Source organism: Lampris incognitus, chromosome 9, assembly GCF_029633865.1.
Source record: "Lampris incognitus isolate fLamInc1 chromosome 9, fLamInc1.hap2, whole genome shotgun sequence".
Lineage (NCBI taxonomy): Eukaryota > Metazoa > Chordata > Actinopteri > Lampriformes > Lampridae > Lampris > Lampris incognitus.
In genome coordinates this window covers 54,662,013-54,683,294 of record NC_079219.1, presented here as the reverse complement: position 1 = coordinate 54,683,294, position 21,282 = coordinate 54,662,013, and the positions used below count along the sequence as shown (strand labels likewise).

The window sequence follows — 21,282 nt, the reverse complement described above, 5'->3', positions numbered from 1 at the left end:
AAGTGCGGACAAGGCGTCTCGTTCATACCCATCAGGTCAAGGACATCGCTTAACTTTTCAGTGAAAGGCTCATTTGGTCAATGCTGCCTTTTACTGCGAGAGGTTTTCTGCAGCGCCGCTGTGACGCCAAACCTGCATCAGCGGCCCCCCGAACACGACACGAGGAGCCACTGAAACAGGGGCCATTCCACTCTAAAGTAATGGTGGGAATATTGTGACCCTAACAAGAAACAAAAGGGGACTGTGATCGGGTTCAGGTGTGGGCATACCGTGATCCCAGCTAGTCAATGGTGGATAAATCTGTAATATTAATTCGGCGCTCAAGTTGAAGTTAGTCAAATCAGTATGCGGATTGACAAGACCATACCAGATCGGTCAAGGCCCGGACTAACAATGGCCGCCATTGGTGCTGTGCCCTCACAGGGTACCGATGGAAACTGTAAAATCCGCTGTGGCGACCCCCTAAGAAACAGGGAACAAGCCGGAAGAAGGAGATTATATAATCACCTACAACACATACAGTCAGATCCAGCACTTTGAAGCTATTACATGTAACTTTAACGTTAAACCAAACTTCTTGAGAAGGGAGCTAAGGTCACTCTGTCCCCCCTGCCCCTGCCCGTTTCCTGTTGCATCCTGGGTGAACAACAGCCAGGTTAGATAAGTTGTGTTTAATGGCGTCAGAACCGTACAGCATGCGGTTGAACGGCCGCGGCAGTGTAAATGCATGTTATCACAGCGGTATTATCAGCTCACATCGCAACCAGCTGCATGTTGATGGCAGGAGTAAAGGAGAAGGGGGGGAAGAGCGAGACACAGAAGGTGACTGACAAAAGCATGTTCACAAACACACACAGACCCCGTTTACACTCGGTTCTAAAATGCGTTTTTGTGATCGGCTTACAAGTGGACAGCGCCAAACACAAGTGTAAACGACCACCAAAACGTTTTGTGAACCGGTTACTCAAACCACTTGCTGAGGTGGTCTGGGACACATTTGACCACATATCTTTTGTAGTGTAAATGCTAATGCGTCCGGATGCGTCCCTGACAAGGATGTAATCATCATCATCATCATCATAATCATCATCATCTTCTTCCCCTTCTCCTCCTCCTCCTCTTCTTCTTCTTCTTCTTAGTAATGAAATCTGATCACAAGTGATCAGCAGGGCGCATCTGGTGACGTATGATAGTCACAGGTATAAACAGCGATGTGTCCACTTGTGAGCCGATCGCCCAGAACGCATTTTAAAACCAAGTGTAAACAAGGTCTACATACGTCCACGCACAAACCACAGGTCGTTGTTTTCTACAGTTAGCTTAATTTTCTACCTCCTGTAATTTAGAACTAGCAGTGAACTTTGACCTGCTCTGGAGAAAAATTTCATCAGTCTGCACGTTGGGGGGTTTTGAAACTCTCCGTCTTTTTCAAACGCAACAGAATGTCAGCTCTTCTTGTACCATGTTAACTTTGGGTCAGATATCAAGGTCGGTTTATTTATTTATTTCCATCTGGTTGGCTGGCTTTTTGTGATGCCCTGAGCTGCAGATTAGGGGTCATTTCATACTGGTGTTGGATGGTGCTGTGTCATAGTGAGTTTATTTGCAGAGGTTATATGACGTCAGAGCCTTTCCCCCCAAAAGCTCAGACCAGAACAGCTAGCATTAGCAACACTAGCTGTTATAATTTTGTGAGGCGATAATTTTGTCTACGACTGTTTTTTAGCCTACAACCGGGATTAAAAAAGAACGAATTCCAGCAAAGCACTCGCTTGAGAATGCCACCGACATATTACAAGCAGCAATTAAGTCCATGACTTTTTGTCCTCTTGTTCCTAAATTAACAGTTCTTCTTTGCGAGATGCATTTGTTCAAGTGTTGTGGGGATGCTGGTGTTTTTATTGGGGAAAAAGTGAGGCCTTTTGCAACTGTCATTAAAAACAAGTTGTACAAGTCACCTGAATTCACTTTAATTTGACTCATCTTCAGAGCCAGAGGCACAGTTGCTGCATACATAAACTGCAATACCAGGATTAATACTTCATGTTCTCCTGGGCTGTATGAGAAAGGTACTGTACAGATAAGGTATGAGCACTCTTCTTTGTCTTCTGATGATGCTTCTCCTGAATCACCACCATGCTGTGGTGGAGAATTTTGCATGTACCAATGATCCCAAGAGCTATGCTGTCCGGAGCTTGGCCCCTGGTGGGGTCACCCAAGGCGGATAGGTCAAGGGGGAGGTTCAAGAAGAAGCGCGAACCAACAAAGACCTCAACAGCGGAACTGGTAGAAGATGTCTCCAGGTCACAACGGCAGTGAAGGCGTATTAAGGCTGCAACAGAGGGTGGTCCCCAATTGTCTTGGTTCTCCATGCCATTGGACCCTGGCCACCCCCTGCCAAGGACAGTGTGGTGGCTGCAGGTGGATCAGCCACTCCACGTAAAAAGCTGTCACGCGCAGGCGTCCTCCCATTATGTGGCTCCAGGGTGGGCCTCTACACCCACGTGAAGACCCAGAAGGACCCAGAAGGATGACAGTCATACTTGACCCCGAGCGACCGCCGATGGGCTGGATAGTCTGATGATGATGATGGGAGGGAGCCCTCTGCTTTCCTCTCTTTTCCTCTCTTCCAAAATAACCTTTGACATGTGTTTTTGATTTTTTTTGAGTTGCTTTTCAAGGGCAAATATAATATACCCAAATAATTATAATGATAATAATAATAATAATATCAATAAACTTTAGCACTTTTATGATGTCAATTGCCATTTAGCCCTGCTGTAGAAGTACTGTACTGTCCACTAGGTGATACCATAGTCATACCATCTCAAATGGCGCTGGGATGGCGGTCGGATGGGCAACATGGAATTTGCCAGTGTGAAAAGTTTTGCCTGGATGAATATATCAGGGATGTTTGAGTTTGCACTTCAAATGACACATTTGGCATGCCTGACCAAAGACATCAGACAGTGATGATAATGACGATGATTTATTTGAACATGTGAATAAGCAGGATATTACATACAGATAAGCCAGTGCCAATAATCTGAAGTGATCAACAAATCCACACATCAGACTCAGTGAACAAATCTCTGTGTGCATCAGATTATTTGTTACATGTTGGAAAAGCAGTAGGAGGATTTTTTCCTACCCCTTCTCAGCCACTGTTAAGTTAATTCAGCTACTATACATTACAAACTCAGTTCCCACTGTACTGTGTAGTTCACATTCAGTGTACTGCACAATACAAACTCAACTATTGTGAACGATAAGAGAAAATAAAAACACATCCTAATGTTATGTGCCAAGAATAAACAGATCTCAGTGCCACATACAACCCAAATATCTACTCGGTATCATAGAAAGAAATATGGAAAAAAATGTAATAAGAAATGTTTACAGATAAATAAAACTTAAGACAGTTAACACAACTCTTCATCATGCCTATATCTGTTGATAATCAGTCCTTTGTGCTTCTTCTTGAACTGTGTAATGTTTGACTTTGTTTGAGCTCCATGCTCAGACTGCTCCACAATTTTACCCCACAGATTAAAATGCCCCATGCTCTTCAAAGTTGCTCGAACACGTCATTTCTTGAAGTTTAATTTCCCTCTCAAATTACATTCCCCTTCTCCATCTGAGAATATGTTTTGCATATTACTCAGTAATAGATTGTTTCTTGCTTTGAACATTATTTGTGCTGTGTTAAATTCTACTAATTCCCTGAACTTCAAGGCACTTGACTTTAAAAATAGCTTGTTGGTGTGTTCACCATATCCCACATTATTAACTATCCTTATGGCTCTTTTTTTTGGTAGTATACATAATGGTTATAGGGTGGTTTTGTAGGTGTTACCCCATACCTCCACACAGTAGCTCAGATATGGTAAAATAAATGAACAATACGGAGTGTGCAATGATTTATGATCCAGAATGTGTCTTGCTTTTCCCATGACTGCAATGCTCCTTGCCAGCTTTGCTCGCACAGCTCAGGTTGGACGGTGTGGAGACAAAGCAAGAGAGGCAAGGTGGAGATGGCTTGGACCTGTGTGGAGGAGAGATGCTGGGTATACTGGGAGAAGGATGCTGAATATGGAGCTGCCAGGGAAGAGGAGAAGAGGAAGGCCAAAGAGGAGGTTTATGGATGTGGTGAGGGAGGACATGCAGGTGGCTGGTGTGACAGAGGAAGATGCAGAGGACAGGAAGACACGGAAATGGATGATCCACTGTGGCGCCCCCTAACGGGAGCAGCCGAAAGTAGTAGTAGTAGTAGTAGTAGTAGTAGTAGTAAGTAGTTGGGATATTGTCAATCACTGCTTTTACTTTGGTGTTTATTTTATAATTTCCAAACAACATAAACTCTGTTTTGTGCATGTTTAAGGATAATTTCTTTTTTTTTTTTGTCAAACTACCGTTTTAATTTTTCCATTTCCGTCGTGGTCGCCTCCAAAAGCTGCTGCTAAATTCTCACCAGAACAAAATAGTGAACTGACATGACCAGAATAAGTGGACACATGTTTCAGATGCATTTGGCAAAAAGAACATTCAACATCTGTATCATTTTTAAACTTTGATAAATATTGTTTTGCAGGGTAGAATTTGTGTAGCAATGTAAATGAAATCTCTTTGACTTTGTTTGTTAAAAAAAATCCTTGTGGTAACGACCGAACTTTCTTCCATTCAACATCATTCACTAAGTTATTCCAAAAAAATGTGGCTGGTGGGCTGACCTGACACGTTGTTGTCATGAGCCGGTGACTGAGCGCGTCACCGGGACGCGAAAAAGTTCCAACCAACGGCTGCTTAGAGCGCGGGTCACGTGACGACGTCAGCCTGACGTCATTTACGTGCGACTGTTACTGACAGCGCCATGCGAATGACGGCGCCGTAGACTTTGTCAGGTTATTTAATTTGTCCAGGTAAGCCGTGCTGTGGGGTTATATCAGATGTTCCCGTCATATGTGTCCCATGCTACTGTTAGCCATAATACCTGTTACACGGGAAGAGAAGGGAGCGTCGCTGCCGCCGTAAACCTTTCATAACGCCTCATTCCCTGCTCGCAAGGTCAGGAACAGCTTGCTGGGAGGAAATCGGTGGTCCACTGGACACCTCTTCAGTATCATTATCCTTGAAGTGCATGATGGTTTGGGTCGGTGGAGGTTAAAAAAGAAAATCCCTGAAATTGCTGTTCACGATGACATGTGTGTCCCTAACCCTTCATGTGGTGTTACACAACCAAGCCGGCTAGCCACCAAGTTGTGTCGCTTGGTAGCTAGCCGTACCAGGCTGGGAGCCCAGGACTGCTGCAGCTCCCAGTTTATTTGGTGGGTAGAGGGATCCTCACAACACTGAGAACAAAAGGCGAATGAAAGACGGTTTGACTTCTTGCAAACTTCTTGAAATATGATGACGCTAAACAATTGGACCAGCATTGTTTCATGACAGATAGACTTATCAATGAATTAAGAAGAGAACAAGTCCGCTCATCCACCATCATGTAACTAACATTTCAAGAGCATAAATGTCTCCTTTGCCGAAACTTCCATCTCATCTGGAGCTGCAAAATAAATTGGATGTTAAAAACGATCTTGACCATGGCGACCACAATTAACTGATCGTGGCCGGGGGGGGGGGGGGGGTGATTGTTTCTGCTGGGTTTGGCTTGCTCTGGTGTGAAGTATTATTATTTTGATTAGAAGGTGCACATGTTAATGCTTATTTACTATAGGTTTACAAAATTCATAATGAATGTCAAGGACAGTTGTCTGTTGGTTTAAAATACTCAGTAAAACTATTTGGTAACACTTTAGTATGGGGAATGTAGTCACCATTAATTAGGTGCTTATTAGCATGCAAATTAGCAACATATTGGCTCTTAATTGGTCATTATTACGCACTCATTAATGCCTTATTCTGCATGGCCTTATTATACAACCAGTAAGCCATTAACTATGAGTTTTCCCTCTATAACCTCAGAATTATTGCTTATTAGTAGTACCATCGCAATATGCTTTGCTTAGTCTGGACTTTATAAGGTGGTAGTACCACAAGAAGAGTTATTCTCCCTTACTAACACTTAATGAATATGGTCTGTTCTTACATAACAAAACAAAAAACTACAAGTGTTAATAGTGTTAAATTACTGTAAATTAAGTTTTTGTTACTTAGAATATGTTCCCCATACTAAAGTGACATCTTGATCATTACTAATTCACTAGTAATTAAGTTTTTTTATGTTCCCCATACTAAAGTGTTACCAACTATTCTGTTCCCCAGAATGGATGAATAATCGTGATTGCAATATTTTTTAAACATGTCTTTATTGAATTATTTTGTTTTAGAAAAAAGAACAACACAGAACAAGGTGTATATGTGTACAAAAATACAGCATAGATGATGATGACTAAACAATAATGAGTAAATTCAAATAAGAATTATTGTTGTTTAAAAAAAGAAAAACGAGGGGAGGGCGAGATACCGCCCTAAATGGGAATCAGTTCAATACAGTTCAACATTCCATCCATCTACTTCAATATTATGATTCTCCAGGAAGTTACAGAAGATGTTCCAAATGCCCCAAAACTTGTCAAGCTTATTCTTTGCGGTGTAACTTATCTTTTCTAAAGCAAAGTACAAAGTCATCCCTTTCAGCCATTGTGAAATTACATAGGTTGTTTGTTTCATTCATGTGCAGACTGCACACCGTTTAGCTTCCAAAAAGCAGATGTTGAGTACGGATCCTACATTTTTAGAGGTCACAAAACCATCTGGGTAAATATTCAATATACATGATTTAGGATTAAGAGACACCTCTTACCTCTTTACAGATCCAGCAGCTTCTTCCAAAAACAGATTATCTGGGGGCATTCCAACATGCAGTTGGAACAAAGATCCTCTCTGGTGATTACATTTAATGCAAGTGTTGGGAATATTGGGGTTAAAGTGATGCAACCTACTTGGAGTAATGTACTGTCTGCTTATCCACTTATACTGCAGTAGTTTAGAATGTGTGTTTGTAGTTTGGGTTTGAACTAAAGAGCGTGCTTCTGACCATTCTTCCTCTGTTAACTTCTCTTGCAGATCTGTTCTCTGTGCTTGTAATATGTTGTGTGAAGACTCTTTGCTCTTACTTACAGATTGTATCGTGATTGCAATATTAAGACAAATAATTGTGATGATAATTTTAGCCATAATCATGCAGCCCTAAACTCACCTTTCATTCTGTCCTTCAGGTGTTGTATGGAATGGTGACTCTGGCTGCTGCATTGTGAGAAATTGTCCCTCAGGTCTCCCCCTCTCCCAGCTGCTCCATATCCTTTCCAGCCGACCCCATGGCTGGTCGTTTATTGGGTAGATGGGCCCGTCTCTTCTCCAGGGCTTCCCCTCAGGCTGCAGTGGCCCGTCTGCCTTCCCCTTTGGCTGGGCCTGCAGACCTGGTTTGGGTTCAGGCCTTGCCCCGGATTTCAGGGAGGTTATTTTGTGAGGGGAGGGCTTTTGCTCTAGAGGAGAACCTTTCCCCAACACCTACACGCACCCAACTGGATGATCTTGTGGAAAAGGCAACGACCCCAGAGGAAGTTCTGCATGCCTGGAAAGAGCAGGGCGGAAATGCCAATCAAGCTGCTAAGACTGTGGTGAAGTTGGCACGGTTGGTCCAGGGAGCTAAGGGCAAGTTTATAGTAGAAAACTCAGAACTAATGAAGGATCCAAGGCTGCAGGATATGATGGATAATATAAACAGGCAGGTAAGGGTACTAGAAGGTATAGACAGACAAAATGCTGGCCATGTTAAGGTGACAAAGTGTAAAAAAAAATCCAATGTGAATCATTTGTGTTTTCTTTAGCTGGCTTTAGAATCTGTGTGTCATCAATAACATTCAAGAGAAGCAATAGAAAGATTGTATAATATTTGCCATTAGAGAAATTGAAAAGTCATTTTGCCACCGTTCTTTCTCATATGGTCTATTCAGCCACTTGTCAGCTTTGTCACTTGAAGCAAGTGGAAAAATTTTTTTGCAGCATTATTTTTTTTTTAGTTATTTTGATATTCTGGCAGTTTCATTCAACTTTTCTTATATACAACTTTCACATAAAATGGCATGATGAAAACCGTTACTAGCTGAGTAGCATCAGTTTAAAGTAGCATGCTTGATATTTAGGGTGATATGTTTTTGTGTGTGTGTGTGTGTGTGTGTGTCTCTGTGTCTGTGTGTGTGTGGTTTTTTTAACCAGGTCTCTAAAGTGTGGAATGGCACTCTAGTTTCTGTCTTAAGGGCTCTTTGGGTTCTGAATGGGCCCTCCACGGCCGCTGTGCTGAGCTCAGTTGAGATGGAGGTTCTGTGGCGAATCCGCAGGCTGAGCTACAAGCAACTGGCCTACCTGCTGGATGCGGGGACAGGAAGGAAAGGCCAGCAGGAGGTGGCCATAGTGAATGCCGCTTTAAAACAGCTGGAGCTGCGCTGGACTGAGATTTCCGATTCCAAAACTGTGAGCAGTCTGATATCCAAAGGAGAACACATGTCACCCACCTTGATGGACAGACTAGAAGACAAGGTATACACAAAGGCACACTTTACACTTGAACTTGAACTGGTTTTAACACCCCATCAGCCTCAAAGCTGCCATTATGCTACACAACAGCTATGTGAGAAGGGAATGAACACAGATTGTCCTCTTCTAATGTCTGTACAATTTTTCGTAATGGGGGGAATTTGCAAACAATTCCTCAAAATTTGTCAATTTGGAGATTGTGACATTTGTGTGTTTGGTTTAAACGTAGTTCAAAAAAGAGTGCAACCTGAATTGCTGCCTGATTTACTGGCTGTGACGGAACCAGAGCTGAGCGATATTGACGGAATCAAATATGATTTTATTTTATTTTTTTGACCCCCCCTCCTCTTTTTTTTCTCTCTCCAATTGTACTTTGGCCAATTACCCGACTCTTCCGAGTCGTCCCGGTCACTGCTCCACCCCCTCTGCCAACCCGAGGAGGGGCTGCAGACGACCACGCCTCCTCCGATACATGTGGAGTCGCGAGCCGCTTTTTTTCACCTGAGAGTGAGCAGTTTCACCAGGGGGACGTAGCACGTGGGAGGATCACGCTATTCCCCCAGTTCATCTTCCCCCCTGAACAGGCGCCCCGACCGACAAGAGGAGGCACTAGTGCAGCGACCAGGACACATACCCAGATCGGGCTTCCCACCCGCCGACACGGCCAATTGTGTCTGTAGGGCACGCCCGAACAAGCCGGAGGTAACACGGGGATTCGAACCGGTGATCCCTGTGTTGGTAGGCAACGGAATAGATCGCCATGCTACCCGGACAAATATGATATTTTTGACTGAATACCTCAATATGGATAATAAGTTGATATGCATCGGAAGACTATTGGTGCTTTCATAAGATATTTACACACAAGAAAATAATGATAAATGATCATTATTAATGTGGATATGATGAGCAGTCAGGTAGAGACATTCATTGTTCATTTCACTGAGCTAAAACAGACAAATAAGTTCAAAAAATTGTCTTGCTATACTGTAATGCAGCCTTTAAGACCAGGGACTGACAGCATTTAAGTTGTATCACCATACTACCAGAATCACAATCCTACACCACATATTGACATTATGTAGATATATTGTCCAGCTCTAGATGGAGCTGAATCACAAGCCTGGACTATTAAGAACAACGGCCATAGGGGCGTCCGGGTAGCGTAGCGGTTTATTCCGTTGCCTGGTAACACGAGGATCGGTGGTTCGAAACCCCGTGTTACCTCCGGCTTGGTCAGGGGTCCCTACATACACAATTGGCTGTGTCTGCAGGTGGGAAGCCGGATGTGGGTATGTGTCTTGGTCACTGCACTAGCGCCTTCTCTGGTCGGTCGGGGCACCTGTTCGGGGGGGAGGGGGAACTGAGGGGAATAGCATGATCCTCCCACGCGCTACGTCCCCCTGGTGAAACTCCTGTCTGTCAGGTGAAAAGAAGCGGCTGGTGACTCCACATGTATCGGAGGAGGTATGTGGTAGTCTGTAGCCCTCCCCGGATCGGCAGAGGGGGTGGAGCAGTGACCGGGACAACTTGGAAGAGTGGGGTAATTGGCTGGGTACAATTGGAGAGAAGAGGGGAGAAAAAAAAACCCCAAAAAAAAAACGGCCATTTTATTTCCAAGGAAATAGACAATGTGGTAGAAGTAGGAAGTAGAAGTAGACAGTGTGTCGGCCCTGTGCTGGACTGGTGGCCTGTCCAGGATGTCTCCCCGCCTGCTGCCCGATGACTGCTGGGATGGGCTCCAGCATCCCGCAACCCCGATTGGGATAAGTGGCTTGTATAATGGATGGAAGGAAGTAGACAAGTTTAAAAAACAACAACAAATCCTCCAAACACTGAAAATTACATATCAAACTGTCTGTAAAAAAATGGCAAATGCTACTTTTCCTCAGACAAACAACTTATTTTGGTATGTGTTAAGTTATCAACCTAAGTTATTGTGAGTTATCCTGCATATTTAGCTTTTGAACTATCTGCATCAATCTATCTTATATATCCATCAAACTAGTTCTCCACCAAACTGTCAGTTTATTGAATAGGAAATGCAACGTAAATTCATGCACAGGTCGTTAGCTTCTAATATTTAATGTCAAGAGCCTGTGAGCACAGTGGCGCAGTGGTTAGCGCGATCGCCTCACAGCAAGAAGGTCCTGGGTTCGAGCCCCAGGGTAGTCCAACCTTGGGGGTCGTCCCGCGTCGTCCTCTGTGTGGAGTTTGCATGTTCTCCCCTTGTCTGCATGGGTTTCTTTCCACAGTCCAAAGACATGGAGGTCAGGTGAATCAGCCTTGCTAAATTGCCCCTAGGTATGAGTGTATGTCGGCCCTGTGTGATGGTCTGGCGGTGTCTCCCCGGCCTGTCCAGGGTGTCTCCCCGCCTGCCACCCAATGACTGCTGGGATAGGCTCCAGCATCCCCGCGACCCTGAGAGGTGGATAAGCGGTTTGAATAATGGATGGATGAATGAAGAATATGATGAGGAGGATGCCAAGCAGTGTCCTGATGCCACCAGAACAGCCCATGACCTGAGCCACGCGACCAGCATCACCACGTAGACCTGAGAGGACAGAGACTACACATGCACACAAATGAGACTCACATCTTTCACATACGCAGGAGAAGAGACAAGACAAAACAGTCACACATCGGAGTGAGAGAAGGATATAACACTGAAACAGGATAACAACATTATATGGATTGATAATGTATATATATATTTTTTTTAAATATCCATGCCGCTTATCTGAATTCAGGTCGCAGGATGCTGGAGCCTATCCCAGCAGTCAGTGGGCGGCAGGCGGGGAGACACCCTGGATAGGTCGCCAATCCATCACAGGGCCGACACACATTCACACCTTTATGGTCCAACTCACCTGACCTACATGTCTTTGGACTGTGGGAGGAAACCGGAGCCCCCGAAGGAAACCCACACAGACACGGGGAGAACATGCAAACTCCACACAGAGGACGACCTGAGATAGCCCCCCCCCCCAAGGTTGGACAAACCCGGGGTTCGAACCCAGGACCTTCTTGCTGAGAGGCAACTGCGCTAACCACTGCACCACTGTACCGCCCGACACACATGCACACACACATACATACATAAATAAACTGAGACACTTTCCTGGTGTTGAAGCTGAAAAAAACATGGGTAGAAAAAACCACCAGGAAAGGCTGAATTTTTTATATCTCGCTCACCGTTTGCTGAACCCAAGTGACGTCGGAGCATTTACATAAGCAGTCAAGGGGATTTCTCCGAGTAGTTAAAATAGTTTCAGTGGTGGCATTCATGAAATTGTAGATGATGACATAAAGGAGATGGATATCGTACTTGTGTGAGCTCTTTATTGTCAGTCATTCACGTGAAGTAAATGTGTTTTTATCATGTATGCCGTGTGTGTGTGTGTGTGTGTGTGTGTGTGTGTGTTTTTATTTATTTAAGCGTCCTCTGTGATTCTCCCTCCCAGGCTCTGGAGCTGGCTGAGAGCTTCTCAGCAGAAGACATCCGCAGGGTGTGCGTGTCCATCGCAGCTCAGAGCCGCAGGTCCATCCCTTTGCTCAGAGCGCTGTCTTATCACCTCCTCCAGAAACCGTCGTCAGACCTCACCACCGCCCTGTTACTGGACCTGGCCTATGCCTATGGTAACATAACACGTGCTCCTGTCATGTCCTCTTCGCTAATATGGAAGATATATACGTACACTGAAGATCTGAAATATCTGGACACCTCACTAATTTGGCTGCCTTTCATGCCACCCGTGTCTCAGATGTTAAAAATCTGCATTTTGGGGCGTCCGTGTACCGTAGCGGTCTATTCTGTTGCCTACCAACACGGGGATCGCCGGTTCAAGTCCCTGTGTTACCTCCGGCTTGGTCGGACGTCCCTACAGACACAATTGGCCGTGTCTGGAGGTGGGAAGCCAGATGTGTCCTGGTCACTGTATTAGCGCCTCCTCTGGTCAGTCGGGGCGCCTGTTCAGGGGGGAGGGGGAACTGGGGGGAATAGTGTGATCCTCCCATGCGCTGCGACCCCCTGGTGAAACTCCTCACTGTCAGGTGAAAAGAAGCGGCTGGCGACTCCACAGGTATCGGAGGAGGCATTTGGTAGTCTGCAGCCCTCCCCGGATCGCCAGAGGGGGTGGAGCAACAACTTGGATGGCTCAGAAGAGTGGGGTAATTGACCGGGTACAATTGGGGAGAAAAAGAGGGGAAAATCCCCAAAAAAACCCAACAACAGCATTTTTACCAGGGTATCCGTGGGTCCTTGAAACGTTTTAAAACGTCTCAAATTCAATTATGTCCACTTTAGGCCTGAAATGGTCTTAAATCGTCTTGAATACGATTTTAATAGGTCTTAAAAATTGACCAGATGATGGAGGTCTTTCTTCTTTGCCTTGGCAGGAGAACAGGACCACAAGCTTTGCGGCCTAGTCAAGTCAAGTCAAGTCAAGTCAATTTTATTCGCATAGCCCAATAACACAAATTAGCCTCAGGGCTTTACAGCAATACAACTAAATGGTGCATTACCACCACCAGCTGGTATGGAATGTGGATCAAAATGTCTATTATTTACGCTATCCCCAACATCCTGTCCTTAGACCTTCGCATTTGATAAGGATCAACTCCCAAAAAAAACAAAAACTTTAAACAGGGAGGAAAAAAAAAAGGAAGAAACCTCAGGGTCAAAATTTGTCCAAGCACACTCAGCTGTTATATTATGTTGTGTATTTTTATTATATTGCAATGAGCGTTGTAATAAAAAATGTGGGGAAAAAAGAAATCATATACTTTTGTAAGTAATAGGGACTTATTTTTATTCTGTCATACTTTTGCCGGTATGACCATGAAGGTCCTAGAAAGTCTTAAATTTAACTTGTTGAAACCCACAATATTCATTTTAGCACTATCAGTGTCTGCTGGATGACATGAAACGGATGTTAGTCATTTCTGTTTTCCCTCTGCTTTTTCTCAGGGAAACTGAATTTCCACCATTCTCAGGTGTTGCAGCGAATGGCCTCAGAGTTGTTACCCAGAGTGCCTGAGCTCAGCCCGGCTGACGTCACACGCTGTGCGAAATCCCTGGGCTTCCTCAAGTGGCTCCACCGCCCTCTCTTTGAGGCCTTTACCGAGGTAGGGCCCAAGCCGGTGGCCAGTTATCACGCAGCTCATTTTCAATATCACCGACGCTTTCGCTCAGATAGCAGACGATCTCATCTGAAACATCTGTATTTTCTTTGTCTGTTCGTCTCTCTTTTACTTTCTTTACACATTTTTTTCCTCCAGCATTACACAGCAAACCATCTGAAGTACAGTACGCCTCAGCTCTGCAATCTGCTGATGACGTTGGCGAGACTGGGTTTCAAGCCCCACAAAGCCGAGGAGTTCTACAGCAAGGTAGCTCGGCTCCGACACGTCGACGCCATCTTCGATTCACAGATGAACAAACTCGTCCTGATTTAACACCAGAACCACCGGGATTTCACTCCTACCTAACACGACCATGGGCGGTCAAAATGACCGCCGGTTTTTAAACTCTATATTCTGTCAAGATAAATACCCAGTTGAGATATTAATGTGTTGCATATGTTATTATGTCTGTTAGGAAACGACTGACAGCAAAATTAATGCACTGGAGAACGCCGGTGTGTTTCTAGGACAGAGCAATAAACTTTGCGAAGGAAATGATGCGACAACACACGTCATAAATAGTGACATGACGCACACGATGACGCGCACAATTGGTCTAAAACAAGCGGTTATTTTTAATTTTGACAGTTCATGGTCGTTTTAGGTAGATCTTATCATAACTTGTTTTTTTTTTTTTTTTTTTTTTGCAATTGGTCTAAAACTCATTTCAATGCAAATATATGCAATTTTAAGAGCATTCACGGAGCGGCAGGTCTGTATTTTTTTTTTCTTTTGGCAAAGTTATTAAACTTCGAAAATCCAAGGCCGTCATTTCGTTCTGGTGTTAAACATGCTTGTTCTCGGACTCCCTAGTTTTTGAAACTTGACCTTAGCATTTGGGTGATGGCCCCCGTCATGTTTCATTTTGGTGTTGTGTTTTTTTTTGTGCAGGTCCATCCTGCTCTGGAGGACTGCCTGTCAGGCCTGAAGCCCCTCCTTCGGACAGACGTGGCATGGTCTCTGTGCGTCTTACAGCAGGCCAAGCCGCAGTACCTCACCGCCCTCATGCAGGGCGAACACATAACCCAACTCTCAAGTAAGCCAGCAAAACATTGGTGGTTTGAACTTTCTTTTTGTTGACTAAGAATTTATGTGTGAATTAGGGGTGTAAGAAAATATCGATATACTCGAGTATCACGATATTATCGTTTGTGATGCTGTATCGATTCTCAAAACCACTGTGTCGACTTTTAATTGTTTACATGTAAAGGTTCGTGACAAACTTTTTGTGTCGTGTAACCCCACGACCTCTAGATTAAGTGTTGTAATCTATCTTCAGTCATTTGACTCTTCCACTCCAACGCAACAATGTAAACTGTGACAGGAAGTAGCATAAGCACAAAGAACACAGGCCTAGGAAACTGCAGTATATCGCCTTTTTTACAGTATCGCAATATATTGCGATATATTGAATCGTATCTCCTATACCGTGATACATATCGTATCGCCAGATTTTCACCAATACACAGCCCTAGCATGAACGCATAAATGCAAGGACAGACACACATACACACACACACAATCAAAATGGATTCAAGGTCCGAAAAAAAAATCATCATAATGTGTGACTATAAGCAGACATCAGGCCTTTAATTTGTCAGGCCTCGGCATATGATGGCTTTTAAAAGCACTATAAGTACGTTACATTTCCCAAATAACCCGAAAATGTGAAATGAAGCTTTAATTCATGATTAATGTGCAACACACACAAATTATAAAGATACTGGAGCCTTACGTTTCAGACCCAAAAATTAATTACACCATTTTGAGAAAGCTGTAGTCTTACTATGTATATAACATAACATGCTGTAATGTTACATTGTATAATGTCTATAACATTATAACATGCTATAATGTTACATTGTACAATGTATATAACATTATAACATGCTATGATGTTACATTGTACAATGTATATAACATTATAACATGCTGTAATGTTACATTGTACAATGTATATAACATTATAACATGCTGTAATGTTACACTGTATAATGAATATAACATTATAACATGCTATAGTGTTACATTGTATAATGTCTATAACATTATAACATGCTATAATGTTACATTGTACAATGTATATAACATTATAACATGCTGTAATGTTACATTGTACAATGTATATAACATTATAACATGCTATAGTGTTACATTGTATAAATGTAGAAAATGCATTATAGTCAAGATAAGTGTTGGTCCCGATGGACATTTTGGCCTTTTCTCTGGTTTAACCACACATATTGTACCCAGGTGATGTGGTCAAGTTTAATAATCTTCTCTTTTTACTGTTTGAAATCCCAAACTCTGCCTTAAGAAGGTGGTGTGCATGTGTGTGTGTGTGTGTGTCTATGACTGATTGGTTGTTGGTTGGAAAGGCGTAGTTATTTTTCGCACAGACATGGATTGTACGCCTGGATTTTCACTAGCAAACGAGGCCCTTTGTCGGGATGCGTCTGTCCCAGTTGAATAGCAAGTGTTCGTTCTCTGTTAATCTCCCTCTCTGTCAGCAGAGGGCAGTCCAGCTCAAACAGAGAATTATCGTCTGAAGCTCCTCCACATCGCTGCTACTCTTCGCTTGGAGCACGCAGACTCTTCACGTGGTGCGGCCCCTCCCCCATCCCTGACTGCCCCCTCCACTGTGGACCATAGCCCCTCCCTCACCCCTCTGCAGAGCAGTCTGAGGGAGGCGCTACAGAGCTTGGTAGGGGGGAGGACGGAAGCCCTGCGCACCGGCGTCAACACGGTTTATGGATGGACTATTGGTAAGGTAGCGAGGAAGCAAACACATATGCCCCTGGGCCCCCCCACTTGTTTTCCATGCACAGTCACTCACCCGGTACCTTGTATTGTTGTGCATTAACAGGCTGTTTAAAGCTGAATAACCAGACTTGTGTAGGTAGACATATAGTGCTGTCCATTGTACACGGTCTTCACAGGTCCTTAAAAAGTCTAGAAAAGTCTTAAATTATTTGAATTTTAGGCCTTAAAAGGTCTTAAATTTTCTGAAATACAAGTTTAATAGGTCTTAAAAATTTACTGGATGGGGCTTCGGGGTAGCGTAGCGGTCTATTCTGTTGCTACCGACACGGCAATTGCCGGTTCGAATCCCCGTGTTACCTCCGGCTTGGTCGGGCGTCCCTACAGACACAATTGGCCGTGTCTGCGGGTGGGAAGCCAGATGTGGGTATGTGTCCTGGTCGCTGCACTAGCGCCTCCTCTGGTCGGTCATGGTGCCTGTTCGGGGGGGGAGGGGGAACTGGTGGGAATAGCATGATCCTCCCCCGCGCTACATCCCCCTGGCGAAACTCCTCACTGTCAGGTGAAAAGAAGCTGCTGGCGACTCCACATGTATCGGAGGAAGCATGTGGCGGTCTGCAGCCCTCCCCGGATCGATCGGCAGATGGGGTGGAGCAGCGACCGGGACGGCTCGGAAGAGTGGGGTAATTGGCCGGGTACAATTGGAGAGAAAAGGGGGGGAAAATTCCACACAAAATTATTTGCCTGGATGATGACGTTACTTCTATAATGTTGCTTTAACTTCAAGCTCAAATAATCGTTTGTTGTTAGCCTGGAGGGGATTAGACATGTGTGCTTGTGTGTATCCGTGCTAATCTCACAACCTACTGGACCCGTCAGCCTAAGATGTTTTGTGCGCAGTTATGACTATGATGAAGAACCTGTCATGGTTGCGCTGGTTGAAAACCTTCAAAAAACGTGTGTATTCACTGTCGCACCTCCCTCTTTTCGTTCACCCGCGTGCTCGCTCGACTACCGCCGCTCTCCGTCGCTGCCCGAACTAAGTCAGCGGTCACGCCTACGGTTGATTCGGATCAGGCGGCAACGTAATCGATGGTTATTAAAAGATTTTGGACAATGCAAAAAAAAAAAAATTAAATTATGAAGCAACAGCGTCCTCTAGGTTGCAATCAAAAAAGGTGTTGTATGTTGTTGGTGCTGCCGGATCTGAGTCAACCATGGGTGTGAGTGGCGGATGTAAAGGGTTTACCCAGCTTTATTATATGGTGAAGATAACGACAGGCTTAGGGTTAAACCAAAATGGCCGCGTAGCAAACCTTTTCTTTTTGGAAAGCGCAAGTTCATATTAGACTCGGTGGCATTCGTGCGAGGGTCCGCCCAGGAGGCTGCACATCCACAGGCTTTATTTGGTGCATGTTTTTCTTATTTCCTTGTGTTTCCTTGGTTTTAGTGGAATTGGTAGATGTAAATTGAATTCTGCTGTTTCATCCAATAAGTTGTCTTTTTTATGTAATGAATGACATTCCCTTGTCCAATCAGATGGGGAGGTGGTGGTTGATAGTGAGAACAAGCCCATTGACCTGTTGACGCTGACAGCCCCTCATTTACCCGGCGGTGGAGGAGCTCAAGCCCTTCCCGCAGGGGCTCGGCGGTGAGTCGGAGACGGCGGCCCACACTGGCCCGTTAGCGTTCGGCTCAGCTTTTCCTGCTTCGAGGCTTTGACCCTCTTCTTTCCGTCTTGTTTTTCAGGCTGGCCTTCCTGGCCTGGGAATTCCCCAACTTTGGGTCCAAGAGTAAAGAGCTTCTGGGGCGGTTTGCAATGATGACGCGTCATCTGCAGTTGGCCGGCTTTATCACAGTGGAGGTATGGTTGGGGTTGGAAGAGGTGGGTGGTGGGGGGGTGATTTCCAGAAGGACAAGAAGAGAAAAGCACAGGTGGAGGGAAAAAGAAAGCCAGATGCAAAGACATGAAAGTCTGAAGTGGATGATGGAAGTAAGGGTTGCTTGTTCTAGAGGTCATTGTTGTCAAAGAGAGACAAAAATACACGCACGCTACTTGAAAAACCAAGGCTTTTGTGTTCCAAAGGCTTGTATAACAAACTCTGCAGGGGATTGGTGGTGATGCAATGCGAGGCAAAGTATTACGGCAAGCTGCCGATGCTGCTGTGAACTGGAGCGCCCAAGCTGTGTGCTGCCGTGGCTAGTATCATGTAGGCTAAAGCCAGACAATCTGGTAGTAGAGGAGCGCAGAGAGCCAGGTGCGTCCCCCGTGCTGGCTGGTATAAATAGTTATCAGCCTCTAGCAGCAGCAGCTCTTGTTTCATCTAGGCCAATCCAAGCTCTCCTTCTCATCTGGGACAATCTCGTTAGCCAATGGCAGCGTCCCCGGCGATGTCTCCCAGGTCTGCGGTCTTGTAAGCCAGGTAAAGTGGGCCACCGAGTGTCCCTGAGACTGGGAAGCAGCATTCCTTCCTCATTGTAATCAGAGTACTTCGTTCGTCCCCGAGGGGGATTGGGTCCTATTACAGACACGCACACTCTAGTAAAGAAACATTGACAAGATAATAAGAAAATGGAAATAATAAAAATAGAAATAGAAGGTAAAATAAGAATGGCTCTGAATGTAAGATAACTACTTCTGTTGACTTCTGTTGCACCCTGTGGTCACAGTCGATACACACTTGAAATGACACCAGAGTAGGTCATTAACCCATTACCTCATGGAATGTCTGTAAACCACCATATTGTATTTTTGTCTCCTCCAAGGTGCCGTACTTTGAGTGGCTTGGGCTGACGTCGGACTGGCAGAGGATGGCGTACCTGAGAGATAAGATGAGCAAAGCTGTGGCGGAAGACATGGCCAAGTGAACTGAGGGAACGGCGAAACTTTGCAACGAGAATCTGAAGTATCGCATCCAAATCAGAACCAATGGGGGGAGGGGGCACTCATACTCACACACACACACACACACACAAAGACGTGTAGCTTCACGACAAGGCTGTCTCGAACCTGGTCCCAAGCTCACAATTTCCCTCCAGTTCCCCTGACAACATGCGGGGCTTTCCCTGTTGCTATGGAGATTGCATTTTGTGAGTTCTGCTGCCAGAGAGCGAGAGAGACACTGAGTCAGAAATGGAGATAACAAAGCAAAGAGCAAGTCCTCAGTGGAATAAAGATTTATTCAGAGACTTTTGTTGCTGAGGAGATGCATCTCCAGAAGTTCAGAGCTCAGAGAAGCAAACACTGGGGACTTGTGTAGAATTAAGGGGGTGAATGTTATGCTTTTTATGTCAACCATGTGAATAGATGAGGGGGGGGGGACTTAAATTATCATCTTGAGGAAGCTGAAGTCATCTTGTGATGGAATAAAAGCATTTAATGTCAATCAGGCCCGGGAATTTTTTTGTTTGAGTGAAATGATGTAATTAGTATTTTTGCATAATAAGAACATGTAGTAGACTCAGAACAGTTGGGGAGGACGAGCGACACGGAGCACGGTACTCTGCATGGCTGTGGATGTGGTTTTGGTGATGTGTGGATGTGTTTCGGGTGTTGTGCCGCCATTGGCCTGTTGCACCGGGTTCTTATTAATGGGTTGTTTAGTCAGACACGTCATTTCACATGCGGCAGCTAAAGAGTTATTTCCCGGACATGTGGGTGCGGGTTTGAGGCTGTGTAGGTCTGCCTCCTGAGAAGCGGCCATTTCCATCGCTGTTTGATCAAATAAAAGCTGAGTGGGATTTCAGAATACACACAGACGGGGGACAAATTAGTGGAGAAGCCAACTTGAAGTGTCTTGGTGAGGTTGTGCTCCACCACGAGCCTCCAGAACATCTTCACTGCTCCTTGTCATCGATTCTACAAGTCTCTGAACTCTCCTGGAGGGATGGACACCATTCCTCCAAAAGATGCCCCCCCCCCCTTTTTTCTCCCCAGTTGTACCCGGCCAATCACCCTGCTCTCCGAGCCGTCCCGGTCGTTGCTCCGCCCCCTATGCTGATCCGGGGAGGGCTGCAGACTACCACATGCCTCCTCTTATACATGTGGAGTCGCCAGCCGCTTCTTTTCACCTGACAGTGAGGAGTTTCGCCAGGGGGACGTAGCACGTGGGAGGATCACACTATTCCCCCCAGTTCCCCCTCCCCCTCGAACAGGCGCCCCCGACCAACCAGAGGAGGCGCCAGTGCAGCGACCAGGAAACATACCCACATCCGGCTTCCCACCCACAGACACGGCCAATTGTGCCTGTAGGGATGCCCGACCAAGCCGGAGGTAACACAGGGATTCGAACTGGCGATCTCCTTGTTGATAGGCGACGGAATAGACTGCCACGCCACCCGGACGCCCCTCATTTGGTGTTTTGATGATGGTGGTGGTGAGCGCCGTCTAACACGTCAGTCCAAAATCTCCCGTAGGTGTTCAGTTGGGTTGAGATCAGGTGACTGTGAAGACCGGAGCATATGATTTCCATCATCATCATCATCATCATCCTCATCAAACCATTCAGTGACCCCCTTGTGCCCTGTGGGTGGGGACATCGTCATCCTGGAAGAGACCCCTCCCATCAGGATAGAAATGTCTCGTCATAGGATGAAGGTGGTCACTCAGAATAACTTCGTATTGATCTGCAGTGACCCTTCCCCCTAAGGAGACAAGTGGAACCAAACCATGCCAGGAAAATGACCCCCACAGAGCCCCCAGACCCCCTCACCGTAGGGGGGTCGCGCATCCAGGTTTTTCCTTTAATTTGTCACCCGTCTCTATGCGCATTAAAAGGGAAAAAAAGA

At 45.2% G+C, this 21,282-nt stretch overlaps 1 protein-coding gene across 3 annotated transcripts; it reads left to right on the top strand.

The window, feature by feature from the left end:
- Window positions 1-4,863: 4,863 nt before the first annotated feature.
- Window positions 4,864-19,830, top strand: tbrg4 (transforming growth factor beta regulator 4). Of its 3 annotated transcripts, none has more exons than XM_056286375.1 (12): window positions 4,877-4,919; window positions 6,828-6,900; window positions 7,233-7,745; window positions 8,233-8,553; window positions 12,015-12,189; window positions 13,520-13,677; window positions 13,831-13,941; window positions 14,626-14,770; window positions 16,248-16,499; window positions 18,034-18,145; window positions 18,244-18,358; window positions 19,261-19,830. In XM_056286375.1, the coding sequence occupies exons 3-12, from the start codon at window positions 7,332-7,334 to the stop codon at window positions 19,360-19,362; spliced, it is 1,905 nt and encodes a 634-aa protein (XP_056142350.1). In that variant the 5' UTR covers window positions 4,877-4,919; window positions 6,828-6,900; window positions 7,233-7,331; the 3' UTR covers window positions 19,363-19,830. The 3 variants fall into 3 exon arrangements, with proteins under 3 accessions (XP_056142351.1, XP_056142350.1, XP_056142352.1); XM_056286377.1 differs by lacking the exon at window positions 4,877-4,919 and adding an exon at window positions 5,244-5,324; XM_056286376.1 differs by lacking the exon at window positions 6,828-6,900 and having other exon boundaries at window positions 4,864-4,919.
- Window positions 19,831-21,282: the final 1,452 nt, after the last annotated feature.